At 34.1% G+C, this 17,989-nt stretch overlaps 1 protein-coding gene across 6 annotated transcripts in view; it reads left to right on the forward strand.

The window, feature by feature from the left end:
• Mnb (minibrain) overlaps positions 1 to 17,989 on the forward strand; it is a 109,202-nt gene that overhangs the window by 82,173 nt on the left and 9,040 nt on the right. For all 6 annotated transcript variants that reach the window (XR_003369003.2, XM_026638867.2, XM_026638869.2 and 3 more), the window contains 4 exons: positions 12,621 to 12,809; positions 13,215 to 13,362; positions 13,910 to 14,083; positions 16,400 to 16,512. Coding sequence is in view for 5 of the 6 variants with exons in the window: in XM_026638867.2 (XP_026494652.2) it covers positions 12,621 to 12,809; positions 13,215 to 13,362; positions 13,910 to 14,083; positions 16,400 to 16,512 (624 nt within the window). In the remaining variant the exon portion in view is untranslated. The remainder of the gene's footprint in view (positions 1 to 12,620; positions 12,810 to 13,214; positions 13,363 to 13,909; positions 14,084 to 16,399; positions 16,513 to 17,989) is intronic.

Genomic DNA, 17,989 nt, shown 5'->3' on the forward strand with positions numbered 1-17,989 from the left:
TGTTTATCATGAGGTTCGCGAGGAAAAGATTAACCTCCGTTATTATTTAAACGAAAAAGTCCATGGATAATTTGATCCATGCAAATTTTTAGAAAACCTTCTGGATTGCTATATTTTGAAATATTAACAATTAAACTGCTAAATAATATAAAGGAGTATATTGTTTTTAAAATTAATTACAAATCGCTTCAAAATTTAAAAAATCAAGAAAATGTCTAAAAAAAGTATTAAAATCCTATGTATCACAGCTGTATCAATGATGCAGCGACGTAGAACTATAACATTCGGCCCCACGATACAAGATGCGGCTGCCTGCGTTGGCGTCTAGCGCTGTTATTACTTGTACCAAGTACGTCCGTACGTATGTGACAAGTAGTAACCGTTCAGCGTTAAGCGACATAATCGCTTTTTTAAATATTTTTAACGCGTCTTACACTTTTATTACTGTCTGTTAAATGCATATTATTAACAACATGTTTTGTATGATGTTTAAAATGTAACCTACTAATCCTCCGGTCCGGAATAATTATACATATACGCGGTTATTCGATAATAATGATTTGTTTATTGATTTAATCGTCTGATTATTTTTTTTTAATGTAAATTTTCATTTTAAACAATATTTATGTTAAGTTAACCGTAATTTTAATACAATAGTTTGTATGTAATAAATAAAGAGTAAACTATTTTTACAAAAAAAAATCACATCATTAAAATACGTGATGTTAAGAAATCTTCAAGTTTATTTTACAGAATAAGATTCATTCGTGTTATTATAAACCAACAAGTTTTCTGCTCATAATGTTACTTCCGGCTTATGCGAGTGACTTGAAGGCTAAGACCTTCTTGGTGAAAATAAAACAGTTCACGGCTTCGGGATAACAGCCAGTGGCATAAATCGTGTAATGTTCTTGAATTTAGTTTATACATAACCGGACTTTCATAACAAGAACATTTGTAATAGCTCGCATGTTTTTCTAAAGAAAAAAAACTGTAGTTATGACTTCATAATATTTGTAATTCTTTATAAATATATCAGGTACGATATTCTAAGCGATCTGAGGATGTATTGAAAATTGTTGTGAAGTTGCATGTTTTGATTGATTGGACGTTCGGTTCGCTATCGTATCGCAAAGCAATATAATATATCGAATCGGACGCAGAACGTAGTCTAGGCGGCGGCGGCATGCCGTATCGCTGAAGCCGCCATCCGCAGAGATGACTATGTTCGCTCTCATTCATTAGAGGGGTGCGGGGAGGGTGCAAGACGTCGCGCGCCGCCCGACGATATCGATTTTGTCCCATCCCCTGCCCGCGCTGCCCCCACACCCCCGCTCTCAGCATCCGACCTCGAGTGCTCTCTTCTCGCGCCTACGGACACCTCCGACAGAAACTACGCCTTAACGACATGACGCCACAGCTCAAAATTCCAACCCACGACCTACACATCGCCTCGCCCTGCCGATCCCTAATAAACCCTCCGACCGAAAGTCACTCGGTCGAGATTGCAATGACTCGCTGCGATGCTCTCGTCCACGTCGGTGGAAAAAATAAGCTTTTTGTTACAATTAAAATGGTAAATCAAACCAATTTTAGTAATTGCGAGGTCAAACTTTGAAGTGGCAGCGCACGGTGAGGGCGGCTTTTTGAACGCGTATGATTTTTAATGGGCCGCTCTAGAGCTATTAACGTACGACGGACGACGGACGCCGATTTGCGAAGGTTTCGATGAATCTCGTGATATACATTCGATAATTTTATTATCTATAGTTCCCCGTCCCGGGTTTTACCAAAACTAAGAAATTACTAGGAATAACCGACTAGTTATAGTCAATACCTTCTGTTTAACGGTATCAATGTCACTCGCCAGAGCTTGTGACTTGCGATCTTATGTAATAACTAATTAAAATTCCTATGGTGTCTTGATTTTACTTGTACAGCATGAACCGAATTTCTGATAAATTACAATAGATTGTTAACTTGAAATAATTCCAGTAAACCTTTTAATGCAGGCATAGTAATCTTCAAATTATCCTAGGTCATTAACCTCTGCCAGTTCAACTTAAAATAATCAACATCAATCAAACAATGATAAATATAAGACTATCTTAAAAGTTAAGTTAAGATAAAAAAAAATTATAGGTATATAAAATGTACATTAGCATAAGTATTACCACTATTAAGTTGCGTAAAATATATAATAATTTTTATCATAATCAAATTTGTGTTTTCATAAATGTTCAATAAATATTTATCGTATATTTTTTTGTTCAAGGAAAGTATATATAAATATTCCATATTATTTTCCGTTGTAATATGTTATTTGAGGTTTTCGTAATATTACGTAATCTTCATTTACATTTACAGTTTTAGTTAGGAGATAATATAATAACTTGCGTAATAACATTACACAAGGGCCTCGTCAACGTAGATATTTTAGTATAGACCAAGGTGTAACGGATTCATTAATACAACATTTAATTAAACCAATACAACATAATGTACACTGAGAAAATAATGGTTTCAAAATGTTTACGATCGAATATCAATTATGCCAAAGATCAGAAGATCATAAAGTTATCTTTTTTCGTAACAAAACGAATTCAATTGTAATATCACATATATATATATATATATTAGGGTGTCCCTTGAATTTCAACTTCGATATATTTTTACGCATACCTTCTTAAAACTTTAGTAACAACCCAATATTGTCTGGAAAAAAATTTAAGCCCGATTTCTTAACGATAACCCGTGCCGACTTGTGATTTAAACTTCTCCATACTAGTTCTGCTGCGACCTCTAACTACGTATTTTATTTGTCATTTTTTACGTTATTTTTAAGATTATTAGTGCATCATTGTTTATTGCAATATGTATTATAAATATGTCGATAGGATTGCGAAGTGATAAACACAATATTTTCCTTATCAGATTGTCTAGCCATCAAATAAAAGGTGCAAAATTACCATATAATCGAAAAGTTCACGCAGTCTTATTGTACGGTATTCGCGAAGTTAAGCTGACTGTCAGTAAAGTGCAAATATTGTGATTAGGGAGTGCTTTATATTTCGGAACAAAGCAAAAATTCTGACGAAGGCATTTCTGACCCAAAAAGGAAATGGACCCAAAATGGAAATAATGTCATAACACCTGAACTTGTCGCAGTTTTAGGTCTTTGCCCATTAAGTATAAGAGACTCCGTTTATATTATTCATTCGGTTTTAGAAGCGCTTAATCTGAGCAGAAATTAATAAATCCTCGGTTCAGAGAATTATTATGAAGATAAAAAATCCAGGACAGAAGCAATACAAACTGACTTTCAGCAAAATATTAAAGTTAAAAATATGTTTACAACAATATTACATATATTTACAATATTATACATCCTTTCGAAAAAAGCAGTGACCGGACCATCATTGAATGGGCACGAGGAGGAAAGGTAAACTTCTAACACCTAGTTTCCGAATTCGCAATGTATTCAACATCCTTCTTGGAGATGGATGTAGTCGTTCCTATATTTATAATTTTATTAATAGTAATTTAAATCTAACGTTAAAATAACACATTACTCCCTATAAGATATTAATGATAAAGAAGAGGTGACTTAGTATTTGTTGATTCACAGGAAGGATATATATTAATTTAATTGTACTTTATTGACAAAAGTTCTACAATTTAAATGGTGGAAAAGACTAACTATTCAGTTACTTATCGGTTCTTCTTGGTAAACTCTACTTTCCGAACCAGTGGCAGCACGACGATTCAAAAGTGCTATTATGAGCCTACTTGAATAAAGAATAAAATAGAAGAATCATTTTGATTTCTTTTGTTAAACCTTGGCTCGAATGCACTAAGGCGAGTAAAGCTCCTATCCGAAATGTGTGCTTCTTAAAGGCGCTTAAAGAGTATGAAAATTAATGTATAAATTTATAAAGTTTATATAAGCAAATTTAGCCATCACTCATGGTATTTATGTGAAGAGACAGTCACTGTATCACTTTTTAGTGATGAAGATAATAACAGATGAAAGTGATTGCCAACTTAAACAGGAATAAAAACTCAGATTTTGGCAAACGCTAAGTTTCAACCAAGGAAGAACTGACCTAAAAATTGTTAGATAAGCTAATTTTTTGTGCGTTTTTTTTTACATTACTTGATGTATTTATTTTTGTTATTTAAATTGTTTTTTCTTTAAAACACTAGATGATTTTGTATCGGAAAAGAGCAAACAATTTCTTTCTCTAATTAATGGTAATGCTACTATTTTGGAAACTAAAAGAAGAATAAGTCGTTTGATCGTTGTAAATGGCTCTGCTGAAAGGGCGGTCAAATTAATGCAAGATTTTAACGGAATTATTACAGTTGAAATAGAGTAAAAACAATTCTTGTTGTACTGTGTTCAGGAACATAAAAGTTTGTATGCAGACTGGAAAAAACTACGTTAAAGATCAGTTACCCCCTGACTGATTATTATTATTTTATGTTTTTAACTAAAGAATAATGTTTATCTTATTTTATTTCAATTCTTATTCACTTCATTTGTCGTATTTATATATAGTTTGATATATATTTATGTTCATTTTATAGCGGACAAAACTATCAGGTAAATAAATGACTTTTAATAAACTTTGTAGCTTGCACGGCACGGATTGCGATCATGTTAAAAAGATGAAATTTCATATTTGAGTATGTTTTAGCATTTATAAAAAAAAATAGAGGGTATGAATTTCGAAATTCAAAAAAAACTTTTTTTGATCATATAAGGGACATCCTAATATATGATAATATCACAAATAATAATAGTAGATTTTTTATTCGTATCGTAAAGAAAAACTTTTAAGAAGTTATTGAAACATACCATAACATTGTATCAATTTAACATTGCGGTAGGTCTTTATTAATAGATTATGCTTATTATTTTTTTTATATATCGATAGATACGCGCGCCGTGCACACCGCGATGCATAATACATACATGTCGCGACTACGTATGGTATGTTTTGCGTCCGTACAGGTGACCATGCTGTGTAAAAAGAGGATACTTTTTAATCAGCTTAATTGATATCGATTTTTGTTGATGCAATGATGTCTGCGATCGTACTTGATGAACTTATGTATATGCATAATAACGGGGGTGGTTAGAGACGGCCACTTAGGATGATGGAAAATCTAATTTTTTTGTTTTCATTCTGTCTTTATTAGGTTCGATATGCTTATAGATAACAGGTCAGACGAGGATTTAATTTGTGTAAATGTATGGTATGACCTTATAATACTTTAATTAACAGTTATTGAATATCAGTTTCGTATAAAGTATCAGCTCAAATATAATCACGTCTTGAAGTTTAAAATCTAATAGTATCACCATTCGTATGCAAGTCGAGTCGAATGCAAGTACGAAATTGTTTCTAATAATAAAACTAAACTTAAGATTGCAAAGGTATAAGCAGACTATATTTTCTCTTGATCAATTTGTATACTGCAACTAATCGGATTAAATTCTGTCCCGAGCGAATGTTTAAAGGAGCTCTATTATTTTTCAGTTCTCAAAAGGTTTTCATGTATTGTGTTCAAGATTCAATCGTAGCAACTGTTCGAGGCGGACCTTCATTTAAATAGCTTTTAATGTACGTATCTCGGACCCTAGTTCTTAACTTATAATTAAATGTACAAGTTTTCGATTAATTACTTCACGATTTATTATCAATATAAATCATGACGTAACTTCGCTAGTGCAAAACAATGTTTACTATTTCAACAATACATTTTTGGCTTGAAGCTAGATTGTGAACGATCTTATTATATTATATTGTTCAGGATAATATTAAATGTAAATATACTAATACGGCAACTTCTTCCCGTAAGACATGTATGGTTGTTATTTAATAGTTTTTACATTCGATAGTGAAGAAGAACATCAAATATTAATCTCATTGTCTATAATATTTATCTTTGATTCCATTCTCAAGCCAATGACAAAATTACCGTCCGTCTGCTCAAATATTATTTTATTTTGTTTAATACATTAAAACGTTAATTTTTATTTGTGTACAGTATGTTGTTGTGGTCCACTGAACGGGAACTATGGCTATATGAATTAATTTCTAATTTTTTTTGTATTTACTTCGAACAAAATAGTATCGTCGATGCATGTCATTAATGGATCGCAATTTGTAAATACTATACTCCTGGTTATTATGTAAATGCCCTTCAAAAGCGTCTGCCCTGACCTGCCTCAACGAGGGGAAAGCTTGGGGTAGGTTATGCCATTGCATCCGACCATTCGCCCACTGCAAGGGTGGCTTTGCATAAGTATACCCCTGTTTATACTTACCGCCGTGAATGTGTCTGTCTGCCTTAATCACTGGATTTATGAATGCTGCGGTATAATTATGACTCCCGTGTGCATTTGCCATATACGTCTTGATATGTTTTAAATAATTACATGTCCATGCATTCACGCCCGATAGGCGTGTTGAAGAATGTATTTCTGTGTTAAAATTGTATATTTTGGTTAAACGGTTGCTTAGATAGCTTTATCTAGGTATTGAGGTATCGAGTTTGATAGACAACTGATCACAGAATGATATGTTCGATAAACTATCAAACGACAATTTTAGTTTGTTATAAATTTTGTATCACGTAGCTTAAGCAGAACAAAGTTGAAAATAAACACGAGATCGATATGGCTCCGACGGTCCATAGTCGCGCTTCTGTCTGTACGACGCTTCGTTCTCTCGCAAATCAGAAATGGAATTCCGCCGCTAGCTAATCTAAGCTGTAGGTATCCGGCAGATGATTAAAAAGCGTGCGTGCCCACTTGACGCACAGTGTTAGCTTTTTGCATGGGTGTGCGGTGCGGTGGCACTAATGAAACGGCGTGTGCGTCGCGGCCTACGTACGCGGGCCTTGCATTGGGTCGGGTCAGTGAACTCGCCCGCCCACTATCGGGGTAAATATGCCGAATGCACACAGATGCGCGCGCCGCACCCCCCTACGCCCCGCTCGCCCCCGACGCGCCGCCGTCGCCGCCGTCGCCGCTGCACTCTGCACGCATCCACCCCCGACCCCTCTTAAAACTCCTAATTGATTGCGCAAATTTTCTCGCAATAACTGTCTTTTTATGGTGTTAATGATGTAAACTTGCGCAGTTCCGCCGCTCTAATTGATGCTACGAGCTACGACGTGATCTCGTAGCCTCCGCGTCTGTCGCGACGACGCTGGTTCGCCATCGCGACGACGGGGCCGTGAAAAATTAATTAGCGTGCATTCGTATTAGCTTTTTGGGGATTCCTCCGACGAGACGCGGCGTTTCGGAACAGATTCATTTCTCTCATGAAACGAATGCACACAACGTTTAGTCTGTTGCTGAATAGTTGCCTTCGCTTAAAATTTTATGCTTAAAATAATGGAAATATTATCTACATTACAAACTATTACTAACATCAGTTTCATAAGTTAGTGATATTTTTGATGTGAGATAAGAATTGAGTCTAGTATATAATATACTCATTTTTAAGTCAGTCTTACCTTTTTATGCAAAACATAATAATATGTACGGAACTGAACCATGAAGACTGTATTAATAAATGATTTACATACTGAGCTTACGAATCGATTTCATGATGATACAAGCGTTGCGTCATATGCAGTCAGATGATGTCACGGTGACGTTACGCGGTTAAAATATGGCCGAAGCTATGAGGGACACAAACATTTCTCTTTCGTCCGAATATTTATGACTTAATGTTTAAAATCATAAAAAAAATATTATACTTGAAATAAACTCTCGACTTTTACGTCAAAATTGAGCTCGCATAGTGTTATTTTATTTGATCAGACCTGATTAATACAATCAAAGCTTGTTTTCTAATTATCTTACCGTATAGAAAGGAAAACGAACCTTACTGAATGATTTAATAACGAAGTCCGCTGTAATACATTGTGAAAAAAATTTAAATTAGAATAATTTATACTTTCTTTGAAAACAACTGTTTCACTTCACAATGCCTCATTATTTATTTTTATAAGAAATCATCCGATACGACTCGCGCCACCTATTGTACACTGATGGATGGATGAATATTTTGGTAGAAATCTTCACAAAAGTCACTAACAACAACTACACTAAGTATCAACTCAATCGAATGAATTATGCGTTAACGCACATAATGCGACCAAGACAAGTAGTAATTTTTAAAAAAACATATGAGAACAAAACCAATGCAATAAGACAAAAAAAAAATCGAACCGGAATTCTTAGCTTGATATAATGTAGATAGATATTTAGTTTTAAAACCTGTGAATAGTTGATAAATATTACGGCAGTGAAGCCCTGTGGTGGTCCGTCTAGTGAGTTACTATGCAGGCAATTACGAGCTTGAGTGGCATAACATCTCAGGACAGCAGAATATTTGGTAGAGCAAGGAATGTGAGTGTTGGGAATTCGAGGTTAAACTTATTAGGGTTTTTTCGATACGATAAATTAAAAATATGTAAAATTTTTGGGATCTTATAATTTTCTTCTTTTCAATTTAATTATGTGGGTGGGATAATGATTAGATAAAACAAAGTATAAAAAATATTTTGAACATACCGTATTACACGCTATGTTTTCCTTTAAAATTAATAACGCTTAGAAATTATATTAATAAGGAAAATATATATTACAATAAAAAATTACAGGATCACTAAGTTCTTACTTGCTTAATTTTTTTATTCATATCTTGTTTAGTGGTTTAGGTTGAAATTTTGTCATATACGTATCCACCAACGTGTACTGGAGCAGCTCGGTGGATACGCTCCAAGTCTTTGAAAGCTTTTACACAAAAAAAAAGAAAAATGTAAACGGTAACTAATTTAGGATAGATCTCACCCAAACATCCTAATCAAATGAACAGGTCGCCTCTTGTCCGATAAATGCTGCGGCCGGAAGCGAACCGACGAAAATAATTTGGATGTGCAATACTGCTCGTTTCATTGGCGGCCTCCCGTAATTGAATAACCGACAACGGAAGAACACGTAGTCTTAGTTCAGCTGGATGGGACAGTGTGCGTACATAAGAGCGCGTACAGAGGGTATTGAAATGGTAAAATGTACTTAGAAAATTGAAGCGAGTAAAATTGACTATTCGTGACTTTTTGGTCTTTGTAGGTTCTGAAGGAACTATCGATGTATATTAAAGTATTATCTTTACATTATCCGTCTTTTGTTTTATAGTGAGTATGTGAGTATATGATGAAAAGTTAAATTGAATTGATGTTACGGAAAGTTAGCGGAAGATACATGATTAGTGTAATACTGAAACGTGTATAGTTGTTTGCCTGTATGTATGAAGTCACCTTTATTTTTAGGACGACTCGATGTCCATTTATTTTGATAACGAAGCAAGCGAAATATATGTACTAAACAGCTTAACATGAAATTTAAACAGGATGATCGACATACAAGCGAAACCATGTGCTAAATCACTAAATCACGATTAAGATTGAATTTATTATAACCGGTTATACGACCACTAACTAATTTCGAGATTGAAAGGAAATTCCTTCGGACATTTCTATTAGCTAGTATTAGTTTATTTATACATAGTTTTATTTTAATGATTTCCGAAAATATTTCGTTTTTATTAAAATACATTCCATTTGTTAATTTTGATTATGAATATTATCTTCGAATTACCAATTATTTTTTAATAAATGACATGATTATGGCTTTTTATAAGAGTATGACTATCGATTTCAAATAAATAATTGTCTTGTCATAATAAACGGCTAGGGAGGGGGTAGTCAAAATAAGTTACGGGGTCCATCAGAACAAAAAAGCCGGCTTAAGTTCGCCTCCTAATTAACGTCAACTCTCTTTTTATATTAAGATAAAGATTATGTATAAAAACACCGACATCATATTTTCATGTTTGTTTATTTAGGCAAAGCAAGCTCGTCCAGTCGAACATAGATCATTGAAGGAAATTGCTCTGCCCACATGAAGGATGCGAGCTTCTAAAGCGGTGATGCAACGGAATACTATAGTTATTTGGCATGCGTACCCGCACTGAGATACTCGATCGAAATGATTAATTGACAATAAATTATACTACGTAACATATAAAAGGAAATAATATCTGGATGCAATACTAGTCCATAGTCCATTACTGATTGATATCAAAATGTCTATAAAACGAGTCGAGGGTATCTTTATTAATTTTGTATTAACGTTTTTTCTTATGTGCAATTGAAAGGTCAGCTACTAGTGGCAGAAATTATATGGACATTAACTAACTAGAACGAATTACTTGCGTAGTGACTTGTTATAATTCGATACATGGATTACTTGTAAATGAAAACTTCTGCTGAGCGTTCTGCGAAGCAGTCGATTAAGATATTAAGATTTAGATTTTAAATTTATAGATCGAGTTAGTTTAAGAGTTTTTACAATTATAACATAAAAGCAAGCACAAAAACTGTTCTCGTTGAGTCTTTCGGGCGGTACGTATTAATTTTGTATCCCTCAAAGTTACGAGGTATAGTGTTCGAGCTCAATAGCGAATGTTTATAATAAATTCACGAAGTTTACGTAGTCGCACGCTTACGTCGAGACGTAGTTAGCAGATTTGAATTGAACTCGGTCTCGGCGATAACTCAAGCCGCCGCCGCGCTCTGCAAGTTGCGCCCTTCACGTTTCCATCTCCGGCTCTGTTCATTAGATAGTTAAGCGTCGACCGAATAGTGGATCACGTCCCGCTATCAGGTGCGCTGCAAACAAAACGCTGAATAGAGGCCGGGTTAAACATGCACGACGGGTGTACGGGTATAATTAAAGTTTAGGAGACGCTCACGTCGCCCGTTAACCTCGTTATCGGGCGCTAGAAGTGGGTGAGACGCGGCGGGGAGGGAGTCAGCCTCGGGGTGGGGGGGAAACGGGGAAAATCAATGACAGCCGCCGCGCGCCGTCTCTCCCCGGCCCGACGCGCTCATCTCGCCACGTGCCTCGGTCACTGGCCTGCTCGCCACCGCCACCGTTGCTATTGCCGCAACCTCTTACAGTAACCCTGTGATTGATGATGTCCATATGCAACCCTGACCGCCCGCTGACACACGTCTATCGACAACACTGACCTTAGGTACCGAAACGATCCGATCGTCCGACCCTTCAACAAACATCGAAGTCAAAGAAACAATACTTTCATGATTTCGCGCGGACAACCTACCGCGTGGATTTTATAATAAGTCTACGCTATGAGGCTAGTTTTGTATCGATACGATACCCCGTCGCCTCTTATAACGCCGGTCTCCTTTAAAACATAATATTTCGTATTAGATATGTAGGTCGCAGCGAGAAATTTGGGTTATCATTTGGCCGCGTCGATATGCGACACTTCCGCTACGCTGCGAATGGTATGCGGTCTCCAATATTGTTATTGCCCGCTATGTAACTTACATAACAGTGGCGAATGCCAGATATTGTAGGTCATGTGACGCTGCTGTGATGCATCCGTCACGTTGGAATATATACGAAACCCTACTCGAGTTTAAATCATGCAAGCTCATATAGTTTAATCACCAACGCAGACATCTGAACAACCACACATAAGTAGTGAGAACACAATGAGTCACACTCATTTCGGCTAGACGCGTCGGTGCCGCATAAAAAAACCGGTAGCATTGAACTGCCTAGTCCCGAATCCATGCGTTGAGCGTTGTATGAATGTTTTATATAAGCGTATCGAACATCGTCGATCAATGTCAACCGCATATTTAGGTCAACGTCCGGTCAAATTCCCGCGCTCTTCGCCTCTTCATTTCCTATAATGCATGCGGACACTTTTTATTGTTGATCGTGTATGCGTGGTGGACGCTATGGCTGAATTTTTAGCATTTTTTAATTCGCTTAGTAACGTAACCGATTCATTAAACGTCAATAATTAAAAAATATATTGGACAGACGTCAATATGTTAACAATTCTTTTGCCAATTCATTTTGATAATATCATTCGTTTCATTCCATAATGACAACCTTTATTTAAAAACTGGGAAACAATAAGTCTGCTTGTGGAAAATACACGGTAAAAGCTACTTAGAAATTAAATAACATTAATGATGTTGACCAATAAAGTCTTAGTAAGATTTATATTACGATAGAACTATTTTTAACTTTGAAGTTTGTGTTGTAAAAGTGTTCGGTCTACTCGTATAGCTTTAAAACGTAATATTCTATAACTTTGGTGATTTTTTGCCTAAGACGTTTTTATTAGCGTTTAATCCGACGTCTGCATATATTATGCACGATGTCAAAACAGAGCGGTCTAGGCTTGCCCAGGGATTAGCGTTGTATCGTTGGTATACCTATATACTTAAATATGTTGAAAATAAGCTCTTGTACTTGAAACCTTTTTAATAATGTATTAGATAAGTGTGTGGTAACGACAGAATTTTATAGAATTAATTTCTGCCGCAAAATAGAATAAATGGACATCATAGTATCATTTAGTATAATTTTTATTTGTGTTTGCGTGTGTGATAAGCAACATACCGCAACATAGGTAAGAGCATTCAAACAAATATTTAAAAAAAATCTTGTCATATTCAGTAATGTTAAAATCGATAATTTCCAACAGGTATACTACGCGAAGAAGAAACGGAGAGCGCAACAGTACCTCGGCGACGACGGTTCAAACAAAAAGGAGAGGAAACTATATAACGACGGTTACGATGATGATAACCACGATTACATCATCAAACAGGGCGAGAAGTTCCTCGACCGATACGAGATCTCATCGCCGATCGGCAAGGGCTCGTTTGGACAGGTGAGATAAAATACTATTGGAATTCAGATACTTTTGTAGTTACAAAGTTATCTTAATAGCTTTGTATAAAAGTATTTATAACATTAAAATTATTATTTCAAATAAATGTAGATCTTTATCTAGTTATCTTAAAACAGACATTCCTAATTATGTGCCATAAAATTAGTTTACATTTTATAAAATGATGGGTTCGAGGTTGATAATGATATATAATCAAATAATATACCGACTATTACAGACTATAAACATTGTACAGCGAATGCTTGATTTGAATACGATCAACGATTGTTCATTTTTGTATTTTCGACGATTTAAAAAAAAAAACAATCATTGCCATATGTGATGATACAATTTTCATATAAATCAATTGAAAGGCAAATTAAATAATATTGTATTTATTTTCAGGTTGTGAAAGCATACGACCACGAGGAGCAGTGTCAAGTAGCGATAAAAATAATTAAAAATAAGAAACCTTTCCTAAACCAGGCACAAATAGAAGTCAAGTTACTAGAAATGATGAACAAGGCGGATGCCGAAAATAAGTATTATATAGGTAAGTTTATAGTATTATATGGTGCAATTTTTATATATTACTTTTAAGAAATAAATAGTCATTTAGTTTTTGTAATTATTCAGAATGTAGCGGTTTTATTTTCGATACTTTTTTATTTTATCACATTTTTGATAAATACCTTATTTGTATTTATAAAAGAGATTGTTTAAATCTTTTGGTATAAGAAACTGCCTGTTAGACTGAAAATTTTAAATACAATTTTGGAGCTATGATTTAAAATATAATTAAATATAAAAATATGATAAATTACATACCTATTAAGAAAAACTAAACGGTTAATCTTAAAACACAATGTTATAGCAACAATTTAGTTCTGTATGGGGTTTAAAAGTTGACTGAGGTTTTCAGATTTCTCTTTAAAAAAGGGGTAATCAGTTATATGTATATATATACAATAATAATAATGCCCTGTATGTGTGATTTAAAATTTAAAGCAATCAATTGTAATTCAAACCAGCTATATTGAACATTTTCTTAATATTGTGTGACTATTGAAGATAATAATGTGTTCTCGTTGTTATTTCAGTAAAACTGAAGCGTCACTTCATGTGGCGGAACCACCTGTGCCTAGTGTTCGAGCTGCTCTCGTACAACCTGTACGACTTGCTGCGGAACACCAACTTCCGAGGTGTCTCGCTGAACCTGACGCGTAAATTCGCGCAACAGCTCTGCACCGCGTTATTGTTCCTTAGTCAACCTGGTGAGTAATATTTATTTGATTATCTTCGGATTTGTAGTGTGGCATCGTACAGGTACGCTTGAGTAGTTGCCACAGCAGATATTCAATCCCCAAACATCAAACACTTTGTGTTTCGGTTTGGAGGATAAATGATCCAGTGTAATTACAGGTACAAGGGACCGATTAGTTCCTTGGAACTAGAGTAATGAATTGTTGATATTTCTTACAGTGCTCACGTTTTGGGAGAACTTACCATCGTGTATGTTCAACATATGTATTAGCAATGTAAGGAATCACAATAACGTTATAATGAACGCGTTATAAATTATTAACCCGATACCTTTTCCGTACATATAAAAAAATAAATTTATTATTTTCTAAACTGTATGTATAACTAATATACGATATCTGTATTAATTCAGATGATTAAACTGAGATACACTGTGATTTGTAAATAAAAATATAATTATTAATTAAGCTTTTAAACATTCTGAATAATATTGTAATCAGGTTGTAAATATTTGTGGGTAGTGATTGTTTCAGAACGTTAAATAACTATAAATAAAAGTAACGCAATAAACAAAGCTGTACTAAAGAAAGCATTCATTATCCGTATAAACGCCCTATAATTTTTATAACGGATGAATAAAAGAAAGCACAGAACGGTAACGACTTACGATTTGCACCTAATGAGCTAATGGCGGCAGTTTGTTTATATTTATTTCTCGCCTCATAAGATTCGTATCAATATCGACCTCACTTACTTATGTGACTATTAAACGAATTTCTTATAATTGAACTCGTTTTTTTATTAGCCTTTTAAAAACTGTTATCGTCTATGCTGAAAGTACAGTGACTTTAGTACAGGAGTATATCTCTAGTTACTGTTTTTTTTTTTTTTTTGTTACTTCATTATAGAAGCCTATAATGAAGTAACAAACAAATCTCGGCGTCCATTCCAATGCGTATTTTTTCTTCTTTTTTTTTAATCAATATACAGCTAGGTTGTCTGGATAATGGCCAAATAATACTAAGTGTTCGCGTACTCCTATATAAATTGACGACGTAAGAAATGTTAAACCATCCCTTATATTGTACTGTTAACATATGCGAACTAAGTTGTTATGTCCCTTGTACTTGTAGTTACATTGCCAAACTCATCCGTAAAACCGGAATGTAACAACGTTAAGTATTACTGATTGGAAATAAAATATCTTATGAGCGTGTGCTATCTACCAAGTGGTTTTCACAAAGATCTACCACCATCTTAAGTTTTGTAATAAATTTGTTGTTGCCGTTTGAGCGCCATCTATTGTACGTTGAAGGTATTATATCTGAAATCTTAAACATAAAGTATCAATTTTGATGAACGATGCTTTAAAATATAGAACAAGCATATCAACGGGCATTAATTTTTCGATCTAAAAAAAATAAAAAAGTACATTATGCTTATATAAGATCAGAGTATTTGTATCATTTTTGTTCTAAAGTTAATCGTATTAATCTTACTCCATATCTATAAGTACCTTAATTTCAATTGAAACGCGAAACAATTGTCATTTAAGACGGACAGTTTTGGGCAGCCTTTGTAATTGTCGTTAAAATCAACAATTAACTTTACGAAAGATTACCCAAAACTTTACGCGAGTTGAAGTTGACTCACCTCGATTTCTATCATATCAGTTGTGTAATTGTTCATCGAAATTTGTTTATATTAAATTGTATGACGTGAAACGTATTTTTTGTGTATTGGCTTTTTCTCCCCAATTTCTTTTATATAATGTCGATGAATACGTACACGTACAATTTGAATACTACACGTACGTACGCATACGTTTGTACGTTACTGAGATTTTAATTGGAAAAGTAACGATACTTTTTTTTACATGTACTTGTAATAAATATTGCAAATATTATATTATTCGTTCAACTGTACGTGTGTCAACAATGGAATCTTAAGACATTAATTGCCTTGTGTGGTCTATCTGTAATTACACTGGCTCACGAATTCTTTTTCCGATGGGAATTCTTTGTGCAGGTCCGTCTAAGTAGGTATCAATTACTTAGCACTGATTCTATTGTCCGACGTCAATACTTTGATTTGTTTTGATGAGTTGAATGTAACATCTTAGATCTCATGTTTGAGTTGTTTGTTGTACGTCTTATAGTCACAGGACTATGAGTGAAGGGTACTTACAACAATTTTGTTGTCTTTCTTTTTTTTATAGAATAATTATAGCAATGATTTAAAGCTTTAGTTTCTTGTAACTAAATAATAAAACGTGTTTGATTTTATTGCTACCTAACGTATTAATCAATATTATCTTCTTATTTCAGAACTAAATATAATTCACTGTGATCTTAAGCCTGAGAATATTCTACTATGCAACCCCAAGAGGTCAGCCATAAAGATTGTGGACTTTGGTAGTTCATGTCAACTAGGTCAAAGGGTGAGTGCACTTATGATTACATCCATATATAGTGACTAGAATTTACGTAATAATTGTGTGTATTGTATCATAAGTTGCGTGTAATTAACGTCTTGTATGTGGAAACTTCATAAGATGCGACTAAGAAAAATATATACGAGGGAAAAACAAGAATAGTAATGTAACCGAAGTGAAACGTAAATAGAATGCGTTCTAAATTGAAATTGATTGTATGGAATTTGTCAAATTCCAACTAATATTAAACGGCCTCCCACTTCCCCTTAATATTTAATAAGTTTCTTTTCTTAGTAATCGTCTGCCTCGCGAAAACAGTAACTATGATAAATTTTAATTCAATTGGACCTATAGTTGCTAAGATTTCTTTTCGATGTGTGTTCTTTCTAATGTCAAGTCAACGGTGACAGAAAGAGACACCAATATATCACTTTTATTGTTGATCTCATGCCAATTCTGTAATGTTTCGTTCCGATTACTTTGCTTGCTTATGCTTCCAATAATTATATTTATCATTAGATTATCCTAGAAATAATAATTTTAAATTCTAAGTATATTTTTAGTAATAGAATCTATATAGGGCTACAAAAGCATGCAGAAAGAACTTTACTTACGAATGAAATATTATCGGAAATATGACATAATGATTACGATAATTTCATAATGTGATACTTTGCAGCTCGTTATCAGCTCGTATTTCGCTATTCGCGGCGTTTATTGCGCCGACAAGTTTATTAATTTTACTTCCCATCCAGTTGGAGCTGTGCGCATGCGACGATTAAAAACGTTTAAAAATATATTATTAATTAAGTATGTATCTAGTATTTGAATCAAGAAGATGTTTGTTTTAAGGTACAGTCTTGTAATTAGTATTTTTTAGTAAACAGTACCGAAGAGCAAATCGTTTTCACGAAAAATGGTGTCAGAGAATCATTATAAGTATAGTAGCAATAATATTGGCACATCTCCCGTGTAATAATTACTTTTATTGTGAAAGTAATAAACATAATTATTTTTAATTTTAATACAATTGGATTTTAAACCTCATTCCATTTAAACCATGAAAATTATCTAATAAAATTAATTTTAAAACATCGAACATGTCAACATCTGCATCCATTGAAAATACGTTTCTCGATTTAATATTATTAAGTCTCCAAACGAACATTGAGACAATGTCGTGTAATTAAAAGTGACTTTCGTAATTTCAAATAACATGCTAACCGTTTCAGTGGAAACTCACCACAAGATCATTCCCATTATTTAACACGTAGTCTAATTGTTGTTATAAATCACATCGGGATCTTCCGATTAATTACCCGTCGGTCAAAGGCTATCTCCAATTGCGCGTAAAATGTATGTAAATATATAACTAATGTTATTGTCCGCGTGTACGTCGTAGAGAACTCCTTGGACTTTGCAGATGCTTAAATACGTAAACAATTATATTTTATTATTGATAATTATTGTATTAATTAATACA

The sequence above is a fragment of the Vanessa tameamea genome, chromosome 15 (genome assembly GCF_037043105.1).
Source record: "Vanessa tameamea isolate UH-Manoa-2023 chromosome 15, ilVanTame1 primary haplotype, whole genome shotgun sequence".
Classification (NCBI taxonomy): Eukaryota; Metazoa; Arthropoda; class Insecta; order Lepidoptera; family Nymphalidae; genus Vanessa; species Vanessa tameamea.